This window comes from Rousettus aegyptiacus, unplaced genomic scaffold (genome assembly GCF_014176215.1).
Source record: "Rousettus aegyptiacus isolate mRouAeg1 unplaced genomic scaffold, mRouAeg1.p scaffold_m13_p_1, whole genome shotgun sequence".
Classification (NCBI taxonomy): Eukaryota; Metazoa; Chordata; class Mammalia; order Chiroptera; family Pteropodidae; genus Rousettus; species Rousettus aegyptiacus.
Window position 1 is genome coordinate 7783059 of NW_023416284.1, and position 21905 is coordinate 7804963.

The window sequence follows — 21905 nt, forward strand, 5'->3', positions numbered from 1 at the left end:
CTTACTTTCTGGCTGAATAAGATGTCAAGTTCTTCTTGTATTTTCCTTGCTTCACTCCTGGAACCAACCAGCTCTGGTTCCTTTCAGGACAGAATGGAATTTGGAACCTAGAGCTCGATTGTTCTGAGCTCTCCTCGCGGCCAGGGTGTCCCTGCTCCCAGCCTTTCCAGATGGACAGAGTTAGGGAATAGAGTGTGTGTATACTGCCGCACGACACACACACACACACACACACACACACACATCTAAGTCTAGATTTATTTCACGTATGCATAACTGTGAGTTCGCACCAATACTTAACAATTCTTATGTAACACCAAACATTTCTTTCATTCTAGCTTTTCCCTCTTCTCTGCGAGAAGTTGAACTCCCCACTATCTTTAATATGTTTATTTACTTGCTTAATCCTCCCCTGTGGACAACCAGTCTCCTGTTGCTGCTCCATGTGGACGCCTCCCTTACTCCCCGTGGGCTCTGACCCTCTTGCCTTCCCTCCTTACCTTACAGATGCCCTCTCACCTTGTTTGGGTTTTGACTGAGCACTGGGGTTCACCACTCATACCTTGGGCAAGGATTTCTATCTGTCTTGTCTCATCTTTTGGATTGAATTGAATTATTCAGAAAGATAATATGGAAAATAGATACCTGGTTATTTTTGATTCCATGTCGTAAAGTATCTATAAAATTATAGAAATAATTTGAGAACTAGGATTAATTAAATTAAGACTTGTTCCTCCAGACAAACATTATATTTATGTCTACAGATTCTGTTGCGACAAAATAAAAGGACAATATTATCTCTTTCTGGCTTAGACTTATCAGTGACTCTAGTGAAAGAAAGGGTTACCCTTCTAAATGAGTCTGTTTGGAAAGTTAATGAAGCTCCTTTTGAGCCAATTTCTACTTTAGCCTTTGATACTGTCAAGGTTACTCAGATACCTTAATACCTAGTATTGTATCAGGACATACTTATATAACAAGTGTCCTATGATTCCATTCACATGGAAGTCGAGAAAGGGACATTTATAGAGACAGGAAGATCAGTAGTTGCTTTGGTGAAGGGGAAATAGGTGTGTAGACAGGTGGTAGCTAAAGTGTATAGGTTTCTTTTTGGGGTGAGGAAAATGTTCTGATGTTGATGGTGCCCACGGTCATACATATTTGTTCACACACTAAGAGCCTTTGAATTATACACTTTAAATGGGCGACTGGTATGGCCTGCGAATTATATCCCGGCAAAGCTATTTAACAGTTTTGTAAAAATGAAGATAGTTATTGTGGTTTGCTGAGAACCTTGAATCCACATGGAAACCTTTGGGATGAGCCAACAGCACAATTATTCAGTGGAATCGGTAGTAGCTAGCCACAAAGCAGACAACGAGCGGAACCGTTCACCTCGTAGATCACCTGTTAATGTGGCATAATTTTCTGGCTGTGTGATCTTGGGCTAAGTACTTGCCTTACCTCATCTGGAAAGGAGGCATGTTAGTATCTGTCATGAAACTAGAGTGTCCGCGGAGCGCACAGTATGGCTCATGGTACTTCGTGGTCTTTTGCCGAGATCTGAAGTGTCACGAAACGAGTTGCTCTGAGCTTCATGTTTGGTTTTCTGAAATGCCCTCTGCTTTGCCTCTACCTGTCTGTAATGCCTGGCCGTGGTACTCTGCACCTTTGGGGAGCTGTGGGTAATAATAGCTGATGGGCTGAGCCCAATCAGTCAGAGAATTGGCTCTTAGCTCCTCTGCGAGTGTGAGTCTGAGCAAAGTCAAGGCAGGTCTGTGGGACAGCTCAGCTTAAAGTCGTTAGGACTGAAAACATACCAGGGGAGAGCTTAAAAATATAGATATGACCATTGATTTGAAGTAGAGGAAATTTATATCCTTCCCAATCTAAAGAGCCCTGAGTGGGCTTTAAAACCTTTTCAGTATAACACAGCACTTAGACTAGCCTCGCCCAGATGACTTGCTTGTGCCAACATCCAACCCTCAGCCTAATCTTTCCCTTCTATGATGCAGATCCCGCGTATCTATCTACTCAGATCCCGGCTGTAATACTCCCTCTCTTAACGGGTTCCCTTAAGGCACTAGCCCTCACCTACATTGGAATGGCAAGAACTTTGATGACCCATAATTCACAGGGCGGCATGTGTTCCCACTTGTCTGGCTCTCATTCTTTGTGTCTATCATGTATATCGAGATCACCTGTTGCTTCCCCCTCTGTCTCCTCATTCCTCCCTCTGCCACTTTTCGCGCCCATCCCTATGCCATCTCCCTGTGGGCAGCATGGTGTCGGGCATCACATAGAGCTTTAAAAAATGATCTTCATCAGCACAGATGTAAGGAGAGTCAGGTAAATCAGTTAATGTCTTCTCTAGTGTGGTTTTCTCTTGACCTTTATCTTTGGAGATGTTTTTTGATACCTGACTGCATCTCTGTGAGGAACAGGCTGCATTGTGAAGGAATGCAGGAGGGCAGGTATCCCATAGAAGGAAGTGTCTGTTGTTGTAGCTGACTGCTAGCATGAGACATGCAAACTCAACACCGACGAATCTGATTTGTCTCGAAAGATTTGGAATCCAGACTTCATAAAATGTTGGCCACTAACTCTAAAACAGGGGTTCCCAACTCCTGGGCTGTGGATGAGTACCTGTCAGTGGCCTGTTAGGAACCGGGCTGCACAGCAGGAGGTGAGCGGCGGGCAAGGGAGAGAAGCTTCGTCTGTATCTGTAGCTGCTCTCCAGTGCTGGCATCACCGCCTCAGCTCCACCTCGGATCATCAGGCATTAGAGTCTCAGAGGAGCACCAATCCCTGGTGCCAAAAAGGTTGAGGACCGCTGCTCTAAAATGTTAGCATTGATGGCATGGTGTGAGGGAGTCAACAGAACGAGAGGGCAAGAACGGGCCCATGTGTGCCAATTATGACAATGGGGCCGCAGCGAGGAAAGGATGGATTGGGAAAAGAGGGTTTTGGGAAAACTGGTCCACAATTTTACAAGACGACAAAGTCAGATCTTACCTTTTACCAGGTATAAAAGTAGATTTCGGATGGGCAAGGACTAAGTGAGAACGGTGTCAGTGTAAAGAAGGCTCTCTCTGCAGCCCGGGAGTAGAGAAGGATTTTTTAAGCAAGATCCTTGAAACAGACTATAAGTCAAAACAGCAATGAACTTGGCATTAAAGTGAAGCATTTCTAGTCAAGAAAAGACACCATGGGCTGATGTCAGTCGGTGGCTGTTTGGGAGAAGACAATGGCACAGTCTCAATGATTATCCAGCAAAATCAAAACAGCAGGAGTCAGAAACCAGAAAAATAAGGGGGAAAATGTGCAAAGGCTGTGAGCGGGAGATTTCCTGTTCATAGAGGCGATCCCAATCATTAATAAGCTTTTCAAGGAGCGCTCAGCTTACTAGTGATCAAGGGAAGCCCAATAAAAACAGCAAACTATAACTTTACACCTAACAGAGAGCCCAGCTTTCTAATTTTTGCCAACAAGTTACTGGCAGAGATGTGAGACAGCGGGAACCCACGCGTGGTCCCCGGGAGAGCAGGAACTGGCGTGGCCACTATGAGGCAGTACCTGGCCGTGTCGAAGGCAGTCAGGTGTGCATAGCTGTTTGAATCATTCCACTCCCAGGTAGGTATGTAGCCCCGGAGATTCTGGCACAGCTTCACGCCTCCCAGTTCATGCCACGCATTCTGGTGTAATTATGAAGAGCGGTTCCCTTCTTTCGCCCTCCAAGTGTCCTGACGTGGGTGATACGTTGATGACCGACCATTAGGTGGCATCATAATGGTGTCGTTGACAGAAGCAGCGCACAGGAGGTGACGCAGGTGCCTGGTGCCAAGGGGGCAGACAGAGTGAGATGCTGTAGGTTGGGTACGTGCCACGCCATGGAGCCGTGAGATGGGTGTAAAGAGAAGGGGAAAATAAAAAACCCCGCCGTTTTCTAAACAAAGTCATCTGTAGGTCGAGTTAGTGTATAAAGGTTTACCTTGACTTTATTTTTTTTTTAAGGTAATTTTTTTAGAGCAGTTTTATACTAACACATGCCCAGCCCCTCCCCCATAGTTAACATCCCCCCCAGGTGGCATATTTGTTAAGCCCATGAATCTGAATCTGCGCTGACATCATCATCACCCAAAGTCCATAGTTCACAGGAGGGTCCACACTCCGTGGTGTGCATTCTTTGGGTTTGGACAAATGCATAATGACATGTATCCAGCATCATAGTCTCACACAGAGAATTTTTACTGCCCTAAAAATCTTCTATGCTCCCCCCATTCATCCCTCCCTTCCCCATAACCCACCTTAGGTTTTTCGATGGCAGCGTAATCGTCCATTGGTAGGATGTGTTAAAGCCTACACAGTGGGAAGCCGAACCATTTCCTGTCCCCGTGAGGTTTCCGCAGTTACCAAGAGCTCTGGTCTTCTCCCCACGTTAGTCCTTGACGGTCTCAGACCTTAGTTGTCAGGGAGAGTGGCCTCTGGTGTCCTATAATTTCATGACTTGGGAGGAAACTTGTTCCACGCAAGAAAAGCGATACTCATAGTTCAAGCTATTTTAAACCATTAACAAGAAGTAGACTTCATTTGACTCTGGGCAGTATTTCAAGACTTCCCCTGCCTTGCTCTAAGTACCTCGGGTAACCCAACGGACATCACTAAGCTGTCTGTCCTGCGAGCAAAGAGCTCGAATGGGAAAGGCTTGTGTTCGAGATCCTTTCTGGCCCACAAGTCAGTTGGAACTTGGCCTTCAGTATCTCAAATACCAAAGAGGCAAATGGCCCGTCAACCCAAGTCCTCACGAGGAAACATACGGGAGCTTCGACTGCCGCCTCTGTGCTGGGTCCCAGTCTCTCTGGGGGGTGCGCTGCTGTCAGCATCCTGCCAAGGCTGCAGCCAGATCCCCAACAAAAGTAACCCAGCATGCCGGTGCAGATGCTGCGGGGCCTCTCTCCGCAGTTAGCACCTTTGCGATCAGCAGATGGGATGGCAAAATAAAGATGCGGCACCCGCGGAAACAGCTGTCGTATCATCATGGTGGGGAAGGCTTCTCCCTCCCCACTTGCCGGAGGGACTACCCCTTCCACCTGGAGCAGGGGTGGGTCTGCTCCGGCAAGGCGAAGCGCCCAGGCCGTCTCTGTGCCGTGGACGATGTGTGGCATTTTGCCACTCCTCCCTTTTCGATCTTTGATCTGTGGCTGGCACTCTTCTCTCCTCTGTCTGGCACTGCCTGAGCTGTGGGCATGAAGAGGTTACAGCAGCCAGCAGCCTGCTGGGCTGAGTTAGCGCTTCCCTCTGCATCTAGAACATCTCCAAGGAAAGGCCCTTTTGCATCACGGAAAAAGGGGTGGCAGTGCGGGCTGGGGGGTTCCCTGCTGCAGTAAGTCCCAGCAGGGGCTCTTTGACCATGTCTCATTCCCCTCCCCACAGCCCGGCGAGAAGGCGGAGGCAGGACGAGGAAGGCTCTGGGCTGGAGTGAAGGATGAACCGCGGACATCTCGCGTGCGGAGCTGCAGAGTGCGCGCTGCGCTTGCCGGCTGCTCAGAGGCTGGGGCTCCCCCGTCTAAATCTGGCCGCCCAGGGGCGTGCACGGACCCCGGGCAGTAGCGCCGCAGCTGGAGCCGCCTGGCTGCCACAGCACCAGCGCCCCGGGGAGCGCGGGAGGCCTCGCTCTCTGCCCGGCTCCCAGGAAGGACGCACCGGAGCCCAGCAGTGCTTTTCCTGCAGCTTGCGCCGGAGCCCCAGCTCTCCCCAGCCAGCCACAGAGGAGGCTGAGCCACGCCTGGGACCCTGCCTCTTCCAGGTGACACCTTGAGAAGAGAGAGCGGGGGACCTGGTCCCAGTCACCCCTCCCAGGCAAGAGGAAGCACCTCCCGTCGGGTAAAACTTAGATCCTTGTTTTTGCGTCCAACTCCGGCAGCTGAGCAAGATCCGCCGAACCCTGTGGGGTTTCATTTTTGACTTGGTGGGTGTTTGAGAAAAACTGCAAGGAGTGGGTGGCAAGAAGAAGAAACATCATAAACTTTGGGGGCGGGGACATTTCCTTGGAAGTGACAAGTAGCCTCAGACCTACGGGTCCCGGGCCGGTGATGTCATCGTTTGCTTGGACACTCTGAAGAGTCTGGACGCCGCCACATGACCAGCGTCAGAGACCCCCGAGGAGCCATGGAATCGACGCTGGCGGCGCCCGGTTCTGCCACGGGCCCCGTCACCTTCTCCCACGTCTTCGGCCAGCAGTGCCAGCTGATGGAAGCAGGTAGGAAGCGTGCCGCCCGGGAAGGGGGGCGCCGCCCGGAGCCCCCGGGGCAGAGGCTCGCGCGCACCTGGGCGTCCAGCAGCCCCATCTCCCCCTCGACGGGATGTGGAGCGTGAAGTTCAGCTAGCCTGTGATGAGGTTGTCACTGGCGTATTCACTGTAAAGTTTTTAGGACATGCCGCGAGCAGGGTACGTGGGGGCCCCCATTTGTCTCTCGTTACCTCTTCTCTCTGTGGCTACCCGGAGGATGATGGCCGGGACGTCAGGAGAATCTGGTGATGAGGTGGCCGTGGTCATCTTTTGGGGGCAGGTGCTGACCCTAGACTGGCACCTTCTGTCAGCTTGCCCCTCTCTGCTGCTAAAAGTGGCGTTTAACTTGGATGCCTTAGGTGCCTCTCCGGTCACCGGCGGAGTCACTCAGATGCTCCCGATCTTGTCGCCCTCGGCTCTGCCGTGGGGAACCCTCATTAGTCTTTGCTTGTGACTTTGTCTGCAAAGGCTCATGTGTGATACAGAAGGGAAAACTTAACGTGGGCTGCCAGCCATCTTGCTAGGATGTGCATTTTGGTCACAAAGAAAACCAGGTGAGGGGGAATGGCCTGGCGCAGATGGTGACCGCGGTGGAGCCCGCGGACGGATGCCTGACGCGTGGCTGTGACCATGTGGGAGTCACACAAAAAGCTGGATGCCCGGTTCCCCGCTTCCCCGGAGTTCGTTCCTGTAGCTGTGGGAGGCATGGCATGTTTGTCCTGTGGTCTCCCGGGTGCGAAAGTGTTAATCGTGCATTTTGGCTGAGTCTCTGGAGGCAGGTGAGAGAGCACGGTGCTGTTGACGCCTTCCCTGGGTGGCTGCATGACCTTCGAAAATGCAGATCCTACCCCTTTCCCTAGGGAATTCGTGCCCAACGGCAGAACAAGAGAACTAGACTCAGGGCTGCATGGTCCATCCAGGCTTTAGACCCTGTGAGTTCACAGGAGCCCAGTGCAACAGAGACACACTTGCCCTGGTTTCTGAGGACAGGGTGTGGCTGCACAGGGCGTTGACTCGTGGATGGGGCGACGGAGGGTTCTGCTGCTGGACTGCCTGGGTTCGAGTCCCGGTCTCATCTCTTACAGGCTGTGTGCCCTCAGCCGCGTTGCTTAGCATCTCTGTGCCTCAGCGTCCTCATCTGTAAAATGGAGATAAGCAAGCCCTACCTCATGGGGTCACTGCAAAAGACTAAATAAGTTAACACAGGGAAAGAGTTAGAAAAGTGCCTGCCACCTAACCAGCTCTACTTTTTAGTGTCGAGCATTTATTGACATTTCTAGCAGGTGTGGGGGATGCTGGGCGAGCGCCTTTCTGTGGGCCGGTCAAGGCATCCGTTTGCAGGGAGTAGCATAGCTGCTTTTGGGCCTAGAAGGTCCAAGCATTGAACTGGATCCTGGCTCGTCCAGAAGGAGCAGAAATTCCCAGCCCGTGTGTCTGCGGAATGTGTGATGTGCGGTGGCTCGGCTGCCTCTACTTCTACACAGGAAGGAGGGCTCGGGGGGTTTCACACACCTTCCTACTCCCCCGAAGTTACTGTGGGAGGAGGCAGGATGGATCTCTAAAGTGCCTTGATGCTGTCTGTCCCCTGTGGCTTTATTCTCTGTACTTCTTGAGGCACCCAGGCCTCCATCAGGCTGCAAGATCCTCTGTCTCCTCTTTAAAAAGAGTCCTTTATCTCAAGAGAGTTGTGTAACATGGAATGATAATGACCCGCCGCCTCAAGGGAGAACGCGTCTCCTGAAGGAACACAAAGAGGAAACAGTCACCTCCAAGCGCAAGGAGGTCACTCAGCGAGGAGGCACAAGGGATCGAGAGCCAACAGGGCCGTCTCCAGCCAGTTGTCCATGGCCCGGCTGTGCCTCCAACGAGATCTTAAACGCAAGTGAAAACGAGTCCGTGACTCCGGGGGCTTAGAGCTGTGTTACTCACGTCTGTCTCTGCGTGGGAGGCAGCCGTCCCCTGTGGCACTGCGCACCCCCTCCCTGGCCTCTCTGCGTGGTGCCAGGAACCACAGAATCGATAGCCAGGCCGGTCCTTCCTCCAGGAGATGACAGTCTAGTTGGTGTAAACATATTGGGCCAGAGAGAATTATATGGGATGTGACTTTTTGACGATTCCATTTTCTGAGCAACCCTTTCTGTAGGTTTCACAGGAACCATCTCGCTGAATTTCCCACAGGCGAGGGCAATGCGCAGGGGCTGCCTGCATGCCCACGTTCATGCAGCTGAGAGGTAGCGACAGGGGAGGGTGAGCCCTGGGCGGGCCTCCAGGCCTGCACCTCGAACCCCTAAAGCCTGTGGTTCCCAGTGATGCCTTGGGTTAATCCTTCGTATCTGTAAGAATTTCATGTCTCGGGAGAAGTTGATTCCTGGGAGATGGAACATGCTTAGTGGGGTGCTAGTGGAGGACAAGCATAAAAGGGCACATAGGACCTGGGGGGGGTGTTGCGGCAGGAGTAGACCCCTGGCAGCAAGGGGGTAATTTGGCCTGGGTGAGGCCACGGGAAGAGTAGAGAGTTCTTTCTGATTTGGCCTCAATTTAGCTGTTTGTTGGTTGTGTGAACTTGATAAGCCCTGAATCCCCAGACTAGGGCTGCAGATTCCAGCCCTGCTGCCAAATCTGGCCCACCACTTGCCTTTGTAAATAAAGTTTTATTGGTATACAGTCACATCCATTCACATACATTTTGTCTGTGGCTACTTTTGTGCATAACGGTGAGTAGCTGTGACCAAGACCACGTGGCCTGCAAAGCTGAAAATGTTTACTGTCTCACCCTTTGCAGAAAAAGGGGTGCTGATCCCTACCCCAGAGCAATGGACATAGCACAGAATGGGCAAAGACAGACTTTGTGTGGGACAATCTAAAAAGGCTCAAGCTGGAGAATCTGGCTCTGACTCGTGTCCTTGCTGGCACCCTTGATGCTACATGAGGATGTTGGGAGGAGCTCAGAGGGCAACGTAGACTCAAGCTGGTATAACGTCAGTGTCTATATAGCTGACTAACTCCCTTGCCCATCTCCTTCTTGGCCCCCATAATGTTTGACTGGGGTGCTCCTCCGACCTGGTGTTTGCTTATGTCTCTGCTGAAGGTTCTCAGCTCACCCCTCGGCCTGACAGTCTGTGGGCTGGGGGACCCTAGCTTGCAGGCCAGGGCTCCTGGGGACTTCATTTCTTGCTCTGACTTGCTAAGCTGCCCCCATGTCATTCTAGTTGGTTTCCAGCCGGTCCCATTTGGTAGCGAGCACTTCTGCAGGGTTACTTTGCTTGGCCGGAATGATTGAGGTCGTTCTGTCTAACACGCCTTGCTGACACCGCATGAATCCAGGCCCAGCTCAGCGGGGAGGGTAGAAGTGAGGAGAAGACAGCGAGGTGACGAGCCGGGAGCAGCCGGCCTCCTGCTGCTTTGCCCTCTCCTGGGCTGCAGCTCAGAAGCCTCCACGAGGGTCCCCATTCGCATCGTCAGTTTTACGGACCGGTTCCCAGCTCCTTGCCATGTAGAAACTCAAACGGATGAGTCTGTCTGTCTGGCTTGTAAGTCAGATGGATCCCTGGGGGCAGGGTCTGGTCCTCTTTGGACTTTATTACCTTGTTCCTTCTGGGGGCTGCCAGCTGAACCCCCTTTCCTGCCTTTTGAACAATACAGGGATCCATCTGAATATATATAGCCTGTATGTATTTGGAAGCCACTTGCCATATTGATAACCAAGAGAGAAGAAAACTAGTATTTATGGCATCTGCCGTGATTTTGCAAAATTTTGCAAAATTTAATGGACGAAGATGTGCAAAGAGGAAAGGACCGTGTCCTGTCTTTCCGTGTGGGGGAACAGGACTGCACCTTTAAGGTTTCCACTTAGGCTCCCAGGAGGCAGCCATCTCAGACCTATTTCTCCGATGGGAGAGGGTTTTGGATGTCTACGCCAAGAATTGTTGCGACCACTGGCAACTGAGCCTTATCATAGCTAACACTTTTTGGGAGCTTATTCTGGGACAGTTATTATGCTCAGTGCTGACACGTTACCTCATTTCTTCCTTGTCACATGCTCGTAAGGCAAACAGAATCATCCCCATTTTATAGGTGAGAAAACGGAGGCTCCTCGAGGAAAATATCTCTCTTACCTAATTAGTGGTTGAGCCAGGATTCAAATTCAAGCCATCTGGATCCAGAGTCTCCATTCCTGTTCCTCTGTCCAGAATCCGTCAAACGTCCCAGCTGCCCCAGTAATTCACCTCCAGACATGTTCGTGAACATCTGTGCCAGCCAACAAAAGTTTGCTGAGCGAATGTGGAATCTGCAGGAACCAGAGATCTCGAAGACAAGAGCATCCTCAGGAGTCTGTGTCTCAGAGGCGGACGGACCTGTGTCTTCTGTGTCGTCACACCATCTGGAATGCGTCGTGTTGGGGTTCCTCTTCCTCGATGCCTTCCTCGTCAGACTCCGGACTTCCCCAGGCCGGGAGCTCCCACCTCGGGCCTCTGCGAGCCCTCCAGACCTCATACGGTGCTGGTGACATTGCAGTTTTCATCAGTAAGACGCTGATGGGTTTGTTTTAAACCAAATCCTTCGTCCTTTGGCAGGATGGCTGTCAGTGAGCACGATAAAAAGGTGTTAGTGGGATCTGGCAAAGCACAATGCGGCGACGTTCTTTCTCTTTCTCAAGACTAATTCTTCGTAGTCCTCAAGTTAGCTTGCGGGATCAAGGGCGGTGGAGAAAACAATTTATTCCAGTAGTCCCTTGGGCTGCTCAAATGGATTGCTCTGATCTCCAGGCTCTTAAAGAGACTGAGGTCTACTTGTGCGTAGTGGACAAAGTAGCGGGCACTGGCCACGCCTCCTCCCTGCCCAGTCTCCCACCCGCAGGCCCATTGTAGGTTTTTTTCAGCATCCTGGTCATCTCCTTAGGATACAGGAACTGTTGGCAACATCCCTGGACCAAACTTTGATCTCAGAAGTTCCCAATGGTACTTGTTTTGAGGAAAAAGCAATAGGGATTAAAGCACTGGCACCAGCAGTGTGTGCAGGAGCTGGCTTGCGACTAGCACCGTTTTCCTGTAGGTCATCACGTCGGAAGCAGTAGCTGGTCTCTCATTGACTTATTTGTGCAGAGACCTACTTGTCAGTGTCAGGGGCATGTGGTTATCAGTATGGACTTAAGAGCTCAACTGCTGGGGTTCAAGTCCCATTCTGCTGCTCACCAGCTGTGTGATCTTAGGCAAGGACTTAACCTCTCTGTGCCAGTTTCCTCATCTATCAAATGAGGACAATAGTTCAGCTACTTCATGGGCTTGTGGTGAGTCTGACAGTGAGTTAATATGAGTAAAGCGTCCATCACAGTGTTTTGTGTTATATATAAACATTTGCTGTCTGTCCGAGTTAAGTTCAGGTCGCTGTAACAGAGTACCACTGGGTGGCTTAAACGAAAAAAGTCATTTAGCTCTCATGGTTCTGGAGACTGAGGTGGCTCAGATTGGGGTGCCGGGAGACCCAGGGTCTGGTGAGAGCCCCCCGTCTTCTCATCGTGTCCTCACGTGACAGAAAGCGAGAGGAGCAAGTTCTCTCGTTTCCTCTGATAAAGGCACTAATCCCATTCATGAGGGCCCCACCCTGCCCACCTCATCACCTCCCAGAGGCTCCACCTCCAAACACCATCCCCTTGGGCTTAGGGTTCCAGTACAGGAATTTGGGGGTCGGGGGACACAGACATCCATTTCACAGCACCGTCATTAATGCCATTTCTTGTTAGCACATCTGTTCTATCTTGTTTAGGGAGACGAAGCTGGTAACACCAGGAATTCAAGCATTTCTTGTAATCATGTCTTTTGGACCAGTAAAATGTTGCTATTTTTTTCCCCTTGGCTAATCATTATGGTTCAAAAAAACCCTCCACGCTCAACATTTGTTCCTTCTCTGATACCAAAAGCCAGAAATCACCAGATCGATGAGAATTTCCATCTAGCAATAACAAAGCGTGTAAAGAAGGTCCTCGTTGGACCCAGTTTACCTGGGACAGACCTAGTTCATGTTTCTCTTCCTGGTATAATTAATGATTAACTCCTGCATTCATTCTCAACCCATCCTCATTTGCATGATAAATTAGATAGTCAGCCTTAATAAGGGGCAGCTGAATAAATAAGATTCAAATGTTATCCAATAAAATGTGGAGCATCTGCTCCTGGAGGCAGTAGTTGAAAAGACCGTGGAAGAAGTGAATATTTGGTTTGGAACGGGGGCCAGACGGGTCAGGTGAGCTGGACGCTACTGCTCAGGATGCTCCAGGGCTTGCTGACATGGCCAGATCTTACTCTCCAAGAGGAGAAGAGCCCAGCTTCGTATTATAAAGATGCTCATTATATTTCCTAATGTTCTGTGGCATTTTTCAGGCTACCACAGTCCCTGAAAAAGAAATACGCCAAAGAGGCCAAGGCTGGAGAGAGAGGCACAAGCCACGGCAGGGGGCTGCTTCTCGAAGGGCTGGAGGTAGATCGTGTGGGGAAAAGCTCTGACTTGTGCCACGGAGGGACACTTCCAAAACCCTGTGGGGCACAGGCTGGGCTTAGCTCAGGCCAACAGGACACTGCTGTCTGGAGTGGCTGGACTTCCTCCCCCCAGTCTTCGAGTTGCTTTGGCCCATTGCTTTCGCATATGTAAGACGGATCCTGGCTTGTGCTCCCTCTGGGCCCTCAGCATTTTCCGTTCTGACAGCTGGTAACCGACCTCAAGCCTGTTCCTCGTTCTCCCCTTTGCCCAGGGCCTGGACCGAGTACTTTGGGAACTCGCTCTGAGCCAGCCGGGCATCGCCAGACCCAGAGCGGGGCAGGCTGGAACCGAGCGTTATTACAAAGCTTGCTCCTTCTGCAGCCACAGCTGTCCCACCCGTGGGAGACAGTGGACGGCCTTCCCGGAGAGTCTCTCCTGGTGAGGATCTGCAATCCTGGGGACGGTCGGACAAACTGACCAAGAGGTCATGTTGTATTTCTCGTGGCCCCGGGAGGTAAGGCTCACCAGCTTGCCCCGAGACCACTGCAGAGCGATGCAGCCTGCACCCTTAGGTAGCGTGCGGCCTCCTGGCTCCGTTAACTCGGTTAACGTGGAGGGAAGACAGAGCCTGCGCGGGCAGTTTTGTCCCTAACTCTCGGGAATTCATGGCTCTGTCCTCCGTGAGCGACCGGAACCTCCATAGGAAGTGTTTTTGCAGCTGAAATTCCCCTCGTGAGAGGTTATCTCCACCGTGAGCTGAACTTTCTGGGACCCCAGGGAACCCCCCGCGGGCTTAATGTGCAGCCGCTGCAGGCTGGAAATGTGCTTGGCATTTGCCCCACCAGCACAGGGGGCCTGTGGCTATGTCTCTCCACGATGAGATACTGAGATTAAGTGGGAGTTGTGCCAGGGCAAGGCAGGCTGGAGTCTGGGACCTACGTTCAGTGGGGGCTGGCAGAGGAGACCCCTGCCCTGGGCTCCAGGCCCAGACATGGCAGAAGGGGCGCCAGCATTTAGGACAGAGACTTCTGAGTGTGTGAATGAGTGTGAGGGGGTTACTGGAATGACCCCGGCTGGCACCACCTGTGTCCCTGCTGCCCTCAGGTCCACGCCCTCCTGTCCGGTCCCTCGAGCCACTGATGCTCTCTCCTTGTTCAGAAGCCCTTCCACCAGCAAATCAAACTTGCGCTGTCCTCACCCAATTTCAAAATGTGTTCCGGGAAACACGAGGCCGCATTAGCTTGGCAGTCTTGAGCGTGGATTCTGGCAAGAGCTCAGTCTCCCCATGAGAAGTTTCTGGGTGAGGTTGGGCGTAACTTCAGCTGTAACTTTTTTTTTTTTTAATTAGACGGCAATTCTGGTACTCAAGCTGGATTCTCTAGGAGCCGGTTCTCTGGGAGATTCACTGGCGTCTGCAGAAAGCGATACCCGTACATCACTTTACAATAGTACAGATTAGCAGTAGTAGAAGCAGAAGAAACAGAGGCCCAGGCAGAGAGCGTTTGCTCTCGGCTGGCCTGCAGACGTTGAGTAATTTAGGTTCAGGAAAGGTCCAGCCACATTTTAGCAGCTGGCCAATTTTTCTGCTTGAAACAGAATTTCTGGACTTGGTTTTCCGTGATGGTGTAGTTTATTTTTAGGTCCATCAGGGGAGCCTGTCACGTGGGTAATTCAGAAGGCTTCCCTGCCAGTGAAATACAGACCCCAGCCACGTGACGTCTCGTGGCCTCGAAAGGCTGCCTGTCTGCTCTAGTGTGGAGGACCAGCCCGTTGCCTCTGAGGGTGATGAGAGAGGTCACAGGAGCACCCAGCTCCTTGCACAAAGCCCGGTGCTGGAGACTCGTGTTGGCCTCTTTGGCTTTGACGACTTGTTGGTGAAGAAAGCTACAATGGCTCATTCCCTTGGGTACTAGACATCCAGTTTGTCAGGAGCTACCAACCCAGTTGTCCCTGATTTAAACAAAAGTCCCTTTGTGGCCACTGGCACTTGGGAATAGGACCTTGGAGCCATGCCAAGGCCAGGAGGCCGGCGGTGGAGCCCTCACGTCGTGCCTCGGCAAAGAGCTGGTCGCTGGTAAATGAGCCCTCGGTAACACAAGAAGCAGGCTGTTTTCTTGTCCCTTGCTGGACTAAGGAATTGTGAGTCCTGAGCTCAACTTTCAAGAGTCATACACTTCTCAAGGGGTGAGACAGGCCTGTGCCAGGGTGCCGAGCGGCAGAAGTTGGTGTTTACAGAAATCTGTGGGTGCGGGGCCTGCGCTCGCCCCAGAGAGCGTAATGACGGGGCTGCTAAGGGCTTCTGGGGGCCGGAGGAGAATGTAAAGTACACGGGTGGTTTCAAAGCCCGCACAGAGAGCGGCCGAGGCCGCCGGTTGGGCCGCCGCCGTTTGCGAAGTGGGTGGAGACGGCACCTCCGGTTCCCAGGACCTGTGGACACGTGAACTCTCCCGACTCGGCACGGTGGGTCTCTCTGCAGAAGGAAGACGGGCAGCTGGATGGGCCTTGGCTGTTAGTGTCTCATGCAAACACACGTGACTGAGGAGCCTAAGACCTGTCTTGAGTCGTGGGATCGGTCCACGCACCAGCTAATCTCACTGGTTCTTCCACAACCGTGACAAAGTGTGTGTCTGCGAGGGAGGCTGCCTTCTGGGCAGCGCTGGGGTAATTTCGGTCAGTGACTCCCTGGGTCTCTCCGCCTCCTGGGATACATGACGGCAACAATGTCGGTAACGCTACAAAGGGCTGCACGCTTCTTCCAGGGGCAGGAGGACGAGGGAGGCACAGACCTCCCTCTCTCTCTCGCTGGTGGTGGTGGGGGTGGCGAGCCTGGCCTTCGGGGGTGGAAAGGTCACGACTAAGGAAGAACCTGCCCGGATCTGCTCTGTCACACTCAGGCTTTCCCTTGCCTAAGTGGGTTTGCACCTGCTGTAGGGCCCACCTGTCCCACGCCCACATTTTCTTCGGAGAATCACAAATCAATATTCAGCACTTGGGCTTGTGCAAGACAAAATGTCTTTCTTGGCTGCTTATGATTAAAGCCCGTCTTGAAAATGGACTGGGAGTAATTAAGCATTTATGAGGGGTGGGGAATGCTTCTGTTGGCCTCACTGAGAGATGCAGCGTGAGCTAAAACCTGAGAATACAGAGAGCGCGGGGCCGGCGGGGGTGGAAGTGGACGTCGGATGGAGACGGAGGCAGCTCGAGCCCCCGATTCCTGGGCCGGTATTAGAAAACTAATTTCAAACATCGAGGTGCATGGAGCCCCGATTTCCCCCCAGATGGGGATCGTCAGCCTCAGCCCCGCGAGTTGGGAAGGCTGATCAGGTAGGGCCGTGGTGCTCCCCACAAAGGGGACTTTTGGATCGCCCCCTTTCAGCGGGGCAGTGTCTGGGGGCTTTTCCATACGCGGACGAGGTCGTAGTCCTTCCTGGCTGACCCAGAGTGTCGGAGCTCCTGCTCTTGGGTGCTGAAGAGAGCCTCACTTTTCCCGAGAGCGATCCTAATGCTGCGACTCCGAAAATCGTAAAGCCCATCTCATGACATCGATCACCCAGAGGCCTAGGCAGAAGCATTTTGCGTAGGAAACTGTGTCCTCAGAAACGTCGCACGGCCTGACGCCCCTCAGCCAAAGGGGAAGGCATGACTGACGACGACGGTTGTCCACCTGAGGTCGGGGCTAACACCCCAGAAGTCCCTTCGAGCCGATTGCACAGAGCACAGAAGTCACAGGCAAGGATCCAGTGTCAGGCACGAGTTCAAGCCGTGCCCCACTATCGATGGTGTGACTTTGGGCAAGTCGGTTCCCCCCATCGTTGTTGTTTTAAATGTCTCCGGATCCCAGCTTTCTATGCGAAACGGTGCTCGCCTCTCCCAGAGGCAGGAGCTCTGAGGGTCACACTCAAGCACACGGGACGTGGTAGAGGACCACGTGCTTGGAGGAGCTCAGAGACCACTGTCGCCGACCTCAGCTGGCGTCGGAGGGGAGCTCTCAGAGAGCCCGGCCGCCCCAGCACGGTCGCATGAAAATCACAGTGTGGCCCCTGGTGGCCTGTAGGGTTCCCGTCCTCTCCACGAGATGTCCTTTGACTCCCTCCTCTTCCTCATCCAGCCTCCAGCCCCGACATTGAGCTTGCCTCCCCAATCCCTGCCCTCCTCTGTATATACCGCTGGTGGGACTGTCCGTGATTTGGTGGCCATTCTAGGTGAAGGGAGACATTCAGGAGAGGACTCGGGGCTCCGAGTTGCGTGCCTTGATGTGCCTCTTTCCGCACTGGGAGGAGGCGGAGGAGGGGGGTGGGGCGGGCCTGAACCTGGTCTCCCCTGGTCTCCCCTCCACCTCCACCTCTCTTTTCTCTGAATGCCTTCTGCACGTGGTCTGTGGTACACATCAGAGCTTATTCATCGCTTCGATTAGGATTCTGTGGCTGTTAGCTGCATAAACTAATTCTGGATGGAAAAGGAAAATTCAGAAGCCACTGGGGAGATTTCAGAGAATTAAAGGAGAGGTAAAGAGACTGGCAGCAGGACGGAGCCGGGGATTTGGGGAGGGGACCTCAGTAACAAGACCTGCGCAGCAGGGTCTCTGAGGCTTCACCAGCAGGGCTCCCAGCCCCGTCTGCCTGCATTTGGGGCTTGTATCCTGCAGACCAGATGAAGATTTGTGGAGGTGAGGGTCTTTGCAGCTAAGCTTTCATCAGGAGCTCACCTGTCCTGATGGGAGAGTGGGATGCCTGGATGGAGAGTCCCCCAGAGCTGCATGTGATGGACCAGGGGTATCAGACATTCAAGTGGAGGTGGTAGAAATGCAGCTGGAAGAAGTGTAGCTGGCCAAGTTTGGGAGCCAGGACTTGGCCAGAGATGAAAATTTGGGAGTTGCAGGTATACGGAGGGTATTTAAAGCCTCATTTAAAGCTTTCATAAAGAAAAATTTACTCAGTGTGATGGATTTCTTTATTCTGACATTTTTCTTCAGAAGCTTTTTGGTATTCAGATGTTCTTTCCCTTTTGGAATGAAATTGAGATGAGGCGGTGGGCTTTTATCTTACTTAGCTAAGTAAATAATTCACAAACTTTGTCCACGTGGGGGACAATGACGCTTTAGAAACTGAAGTACATGAAACTCGTGCGAATCTGCGGTGCAGCTCAGTGGATTTCCACGAAGCGAACACACCTGTGTGACCACCGCGCCACTCACAAAGTCTGGCATTATCGACATGGGGAGACCGTCCTCATGCCTCCTTCGAGTCACCTCCCCACATTCTCCCAAAGGGCGCCTCTGTCCTCACTTCTTCCGTGGTAGTACAGTTTTGCCCGTTTTAAAACTTCTTAAGAATTGCATCGCCGCGTACGCTCTCCTTCCTGCCTGGCCGCTTTTTCTCAGCCTGTCGCGGGAGTCATCCACGTCACTGTGGGAAGCAATAGTCGGCTCTTTCTCATCTCTAATAATAATCTGCTGTATGGCTGTCTTACGTGTTTACTATGTCCCTTGGGTTGTCTCAGTTCTTGACCACTTTGAGCGGCGCCTCCATGCTTTCTCGTACAAGTCTCTTGGTGTCGAAGACACGCACGTCTCTCTAGGAGCAGAACCGGGTGTGCCCGTGTGTAGCTTTAGACGCCGATGATCTTCCGCAGTGGCTGTATCGGTTCACGCTCTCACCAAAAGTACGTGAGTGTTCCGGTCTCTCCACGTCATGTTGCCAGCGTTTGACGCTGTCTGTCATCTTTGCTTTAGCCATTCCGGTGGGTCCGGGGTCGTAGATCATGGCCGTCTCCATTCGCATCTCTCCGATGACAAACGAGGGCCGACACCTCTTTTTATTGGCCACTTGGACATCTTCTTTTGTTGGTGGTTTGCTCAGGGCTTTTTTCCATTTCTTTATTGGGTTGTGTTTTTCTTTCGAATTGTAGACGTTGATTTATAATATGGATCGCAGCCTTCGGGTCACAGATTATGTTCTCCCACCGTGCGGCTTGCCTTGTTACCCTCTTAATGGACTCTCTTGGCGAGCAGAAATTTCTAACGTTAACATGATCCACGGTATTAATCTTTTCCTTGATAGTGCTTTTTGTGTCCTGTTTAAGAAATCTTTGCTTACCATGAGGTTTTTATATTTGCATCTAAAATATACCTGAAACTGACTTTTGCTTATAGTATGAGTTACGAGTCAGGACTCCTCTTTGGCAATGTGAATATCCTATTAGCTCAGCACTGTTCACTGAAAACATCCTTCTTTGCCGCATGCTCCGCAGCGCTCGCTTTGTCATGAGTCAAGTGTCGACATGTATCGGTGTGTTTTGCACACTCTCCGTTCCATTCTCTCGATCCATTTATCTATCCTTGTTGACGTGCCGCACCATCTTAGTTACTGTGGCACGTGAGCTTTGCTGAACTTTTGTGAGTCCTCTAGTCTTGCGTGGACTCTAGCGAGCTAACCAGGCAGGCAGGTCAAATGCACAGCTCAGAAGAATGTGAATAGCGCGTCGGGAATGCTCGAAGCCAACTCGCCTGCAGGCTCGCTGCTCACAGACCCAGGCCAGGTCCTCTATACGCACCATTTCGGTTATTCTTCGGGGCCTTTGTCATCCAGAGATGAATAATATTGGAAAAGATTCCTCAAAGTTAGATCACCTTGGTTATTCTTGGCCCTTAAAATTTTCATAATACAACTTATATAATCAGGTTGTCAACATTCACAATGAAATCTGATGTAACTTAGTTGAGATTTTATTGATTCATGGCCAATTTGAGGACAAGAGATATCTTCAGTATTGAATCTTCTAATGCAGGGGACTAGCAAACTTTTCCTATAAAGATCTGATAGTCAGTATTTTAGGCTGTGCTGGACAGATGGCGTCTTACAATTACTTAACTTTGCTGTTGTGTAGTGAAAGCAGCCATTGACAATATGCAAATGAATGAGTGTGGCTGTGTTCTAATAAAACTTTATCTGTAAAGAGAGGCAGTGGGCCAGATTGGACTGTGGGCCGTAGCTTGCAGACTCCTGTTCGAATCCATAAACACTCCTTCAAGTTCTTCCGTATCTTCCTGCTCTGTGAAATCTAGAAATCTGGAGACCATATTATGTTGTCTTCCACCGCACTTTGTAACCACCTCCCTATGCTTCTGTCCCACACCACAGTCATTTACAGCTTTGTTGGCGTCTCTGATTAAATGTCATGAGACATTTGAGACCAGGGGCTGGATTTTCCCCCCACTTCTCTTATCCCCATGGTGTACTCTGCAAGATCTGGCGCACATACTGGTGCAATAAGTTACTTGGATCCAAATCTAGTGTTGAAGACGAAGTAGGAGAGGAGGGGTTTAGAAGCGCACCCTTGGGGTCCAGGCTCCTGGCTTTCTCTGACTTTTCTATTATGTTTTAGGAGCAATCCATGGCTCCAAAGCTTGGTTGTGTCTCTTCCTTATGGATTGCCATCTTCCCTCCTCTTGTATTCATCCGGGAAAATTCCAGGTCTTTGTACATAAAGAAAGCACATGTTTGCATCAGATTTGGGGACCCTCGAGAGCCAGCCTGCATTTATTTGTCTCCTGGCCTCTACCATGACACTGCCATGACAGCTCTTGAACGAATGAATGGACCAATGGAGGGAGATGGAGCTGCTCGTTCTGTTTCCCATTGGAAATCCCTTGGTAATATCTGTTGGGGGCATGTTTCTATTCGAATGGCAGCCCTCAGCACCTGGCTTCCTCGGGAAGTGTCTTTTTGGGGTTACTCCCAGCATCTCCTGGCCGAGTCCTGTGGACACTCTGAGCTTTGAGTTTCGCTGTGGTCTGACCTTGAGAGGGAAGGAAGAGAATTATGGCTGGACACAGCCTGGGCGACCTTCTCTCCCTGATTTATAGCATCACATGCACAGTTGCCGGTCACCCTGAAGAGACGTGACTTAGCCGATCACAGTCTTGGAGGCCGACGGGGCCATCCGGGGTCTGGCAGGAGGACATCCTGTGAGGCCGAGCTGGTTCTCCATCCTTAGAGTCAGCGGCAGGGCCACGATCCAGGACTTCCCAGCTCAGGTCAGAAACTGGTCTGCCTTAGAATGTTTTTTTTTTTTTTTTTCTCACGGTTGTGTTTTTAAAGCTGTACCATTTATTCTCTGGTTCAGTGCTTAGGACGTTGGTTAGCACATCGTAGTTGCTCAAGGACTTCGCTCTAACGAGTGAGGCTGGCGGGCCAGCTGGGCGGACAGCTCAGGGGAATGAGACCAGAGCACCTGCAGTGGCAGGAGCTGACTTCGCCATGTGCTCCCTGGGGCCCAGATCTGCGTCCAGCCCTCCGCAGGCAGGCTCTCTGCTATTCTTTGTCATCCAAAGATGGCTGAACCTGGAAAAGGCCCCTCAGAGCAAATCCATGCAAATGGGGACTAGAATTTTAAAGTGAGGGGTTGAAAAGATTTAGGTCCTTAGTATTAAAACTGCAATTAAAAACTTTAAAAATAAGTTTCCTTAATGTAACACAATTTAAGCTGGGGAGAGGGCATGAAGGAGACTTCGACGTCAGTAATGTTTTCTACGATTGAAAAAATCTGTAGTAAATATTGCAAAGTGATCGTTTATAAATTCCGGATGATATTCTATTAAAAAAAACTTTATTGAGATTTTATTCCTATACCATATAATTCACCCCTTTAAATTGTACAATTCAGTGGTTTTAGTACATTCACAAGTTTGTGCAATCATCACCAAAGTCAATAGTAGAGCATTTTCATCAGCTCACAAAGATCCCATATACACTCCTCTATTCACCCCCGGCCCTAGTTAGGCAGCCACGAATCTGCTTTCTGTCCCCACAGATTTACATGTTCTGGACATTTCATAGCAATAGGATGGTACAATGTGTGGTTCTTCGTGTCTGGCTTATTTCATTTCACATGTTTTTGAGGTTCACCCGTGTTACTGCACATAGTACTGCTTCATTTCTCTTCATGGCTGCTCTAGGTTTATACTTATCTGCGGTTTAAAAAATGTCTAATCTGGCAAGAAAATCTGTCGTGGTTCTGTTGGAGGAATTTTCTTACCCGTGAGAGCTCAATAAAGCAGGGAAGAGGGGTGAGGAGCGCAGGAGTTAGGGTTCAGCTGTCGTGGGGGAAGCCCTCGGTGCAGAGGTGAGCTCTGCGCCCAGAT

The 21905-nt window shown here is 51.2% G+C and overlaps 1 protein-coding gene across 2 annotated transcripts in view; it reads left to right on the forward strand.

Annotated features, from left to right (window-relative positions):
* The first annotated feature begins 5607 nt into the window (after positions 1–5607).
* The window catches only part of KAZN (kazrin, periplakin interacting protein), a 911581-nt gene continuing 895283 nt past the window's right edge, over positions 5608–21905 (forward strand). The window contains exon 1 of one of the 2 annotated variants that reach the window (XM_036228924.1): positions 5608–6259. In XM_036228924.1, coding sequence (XP_036084817.1) covers positions 6139–6259 — 121 coding nt within the window. In that variant the 5' untranslated portion in view covers positions 5608–6138. The remainder of the gene's footprint in view (positions 6260–21905) is intronic. The other variant, XM_036228931.1, reaches the window with a different exon arrangement.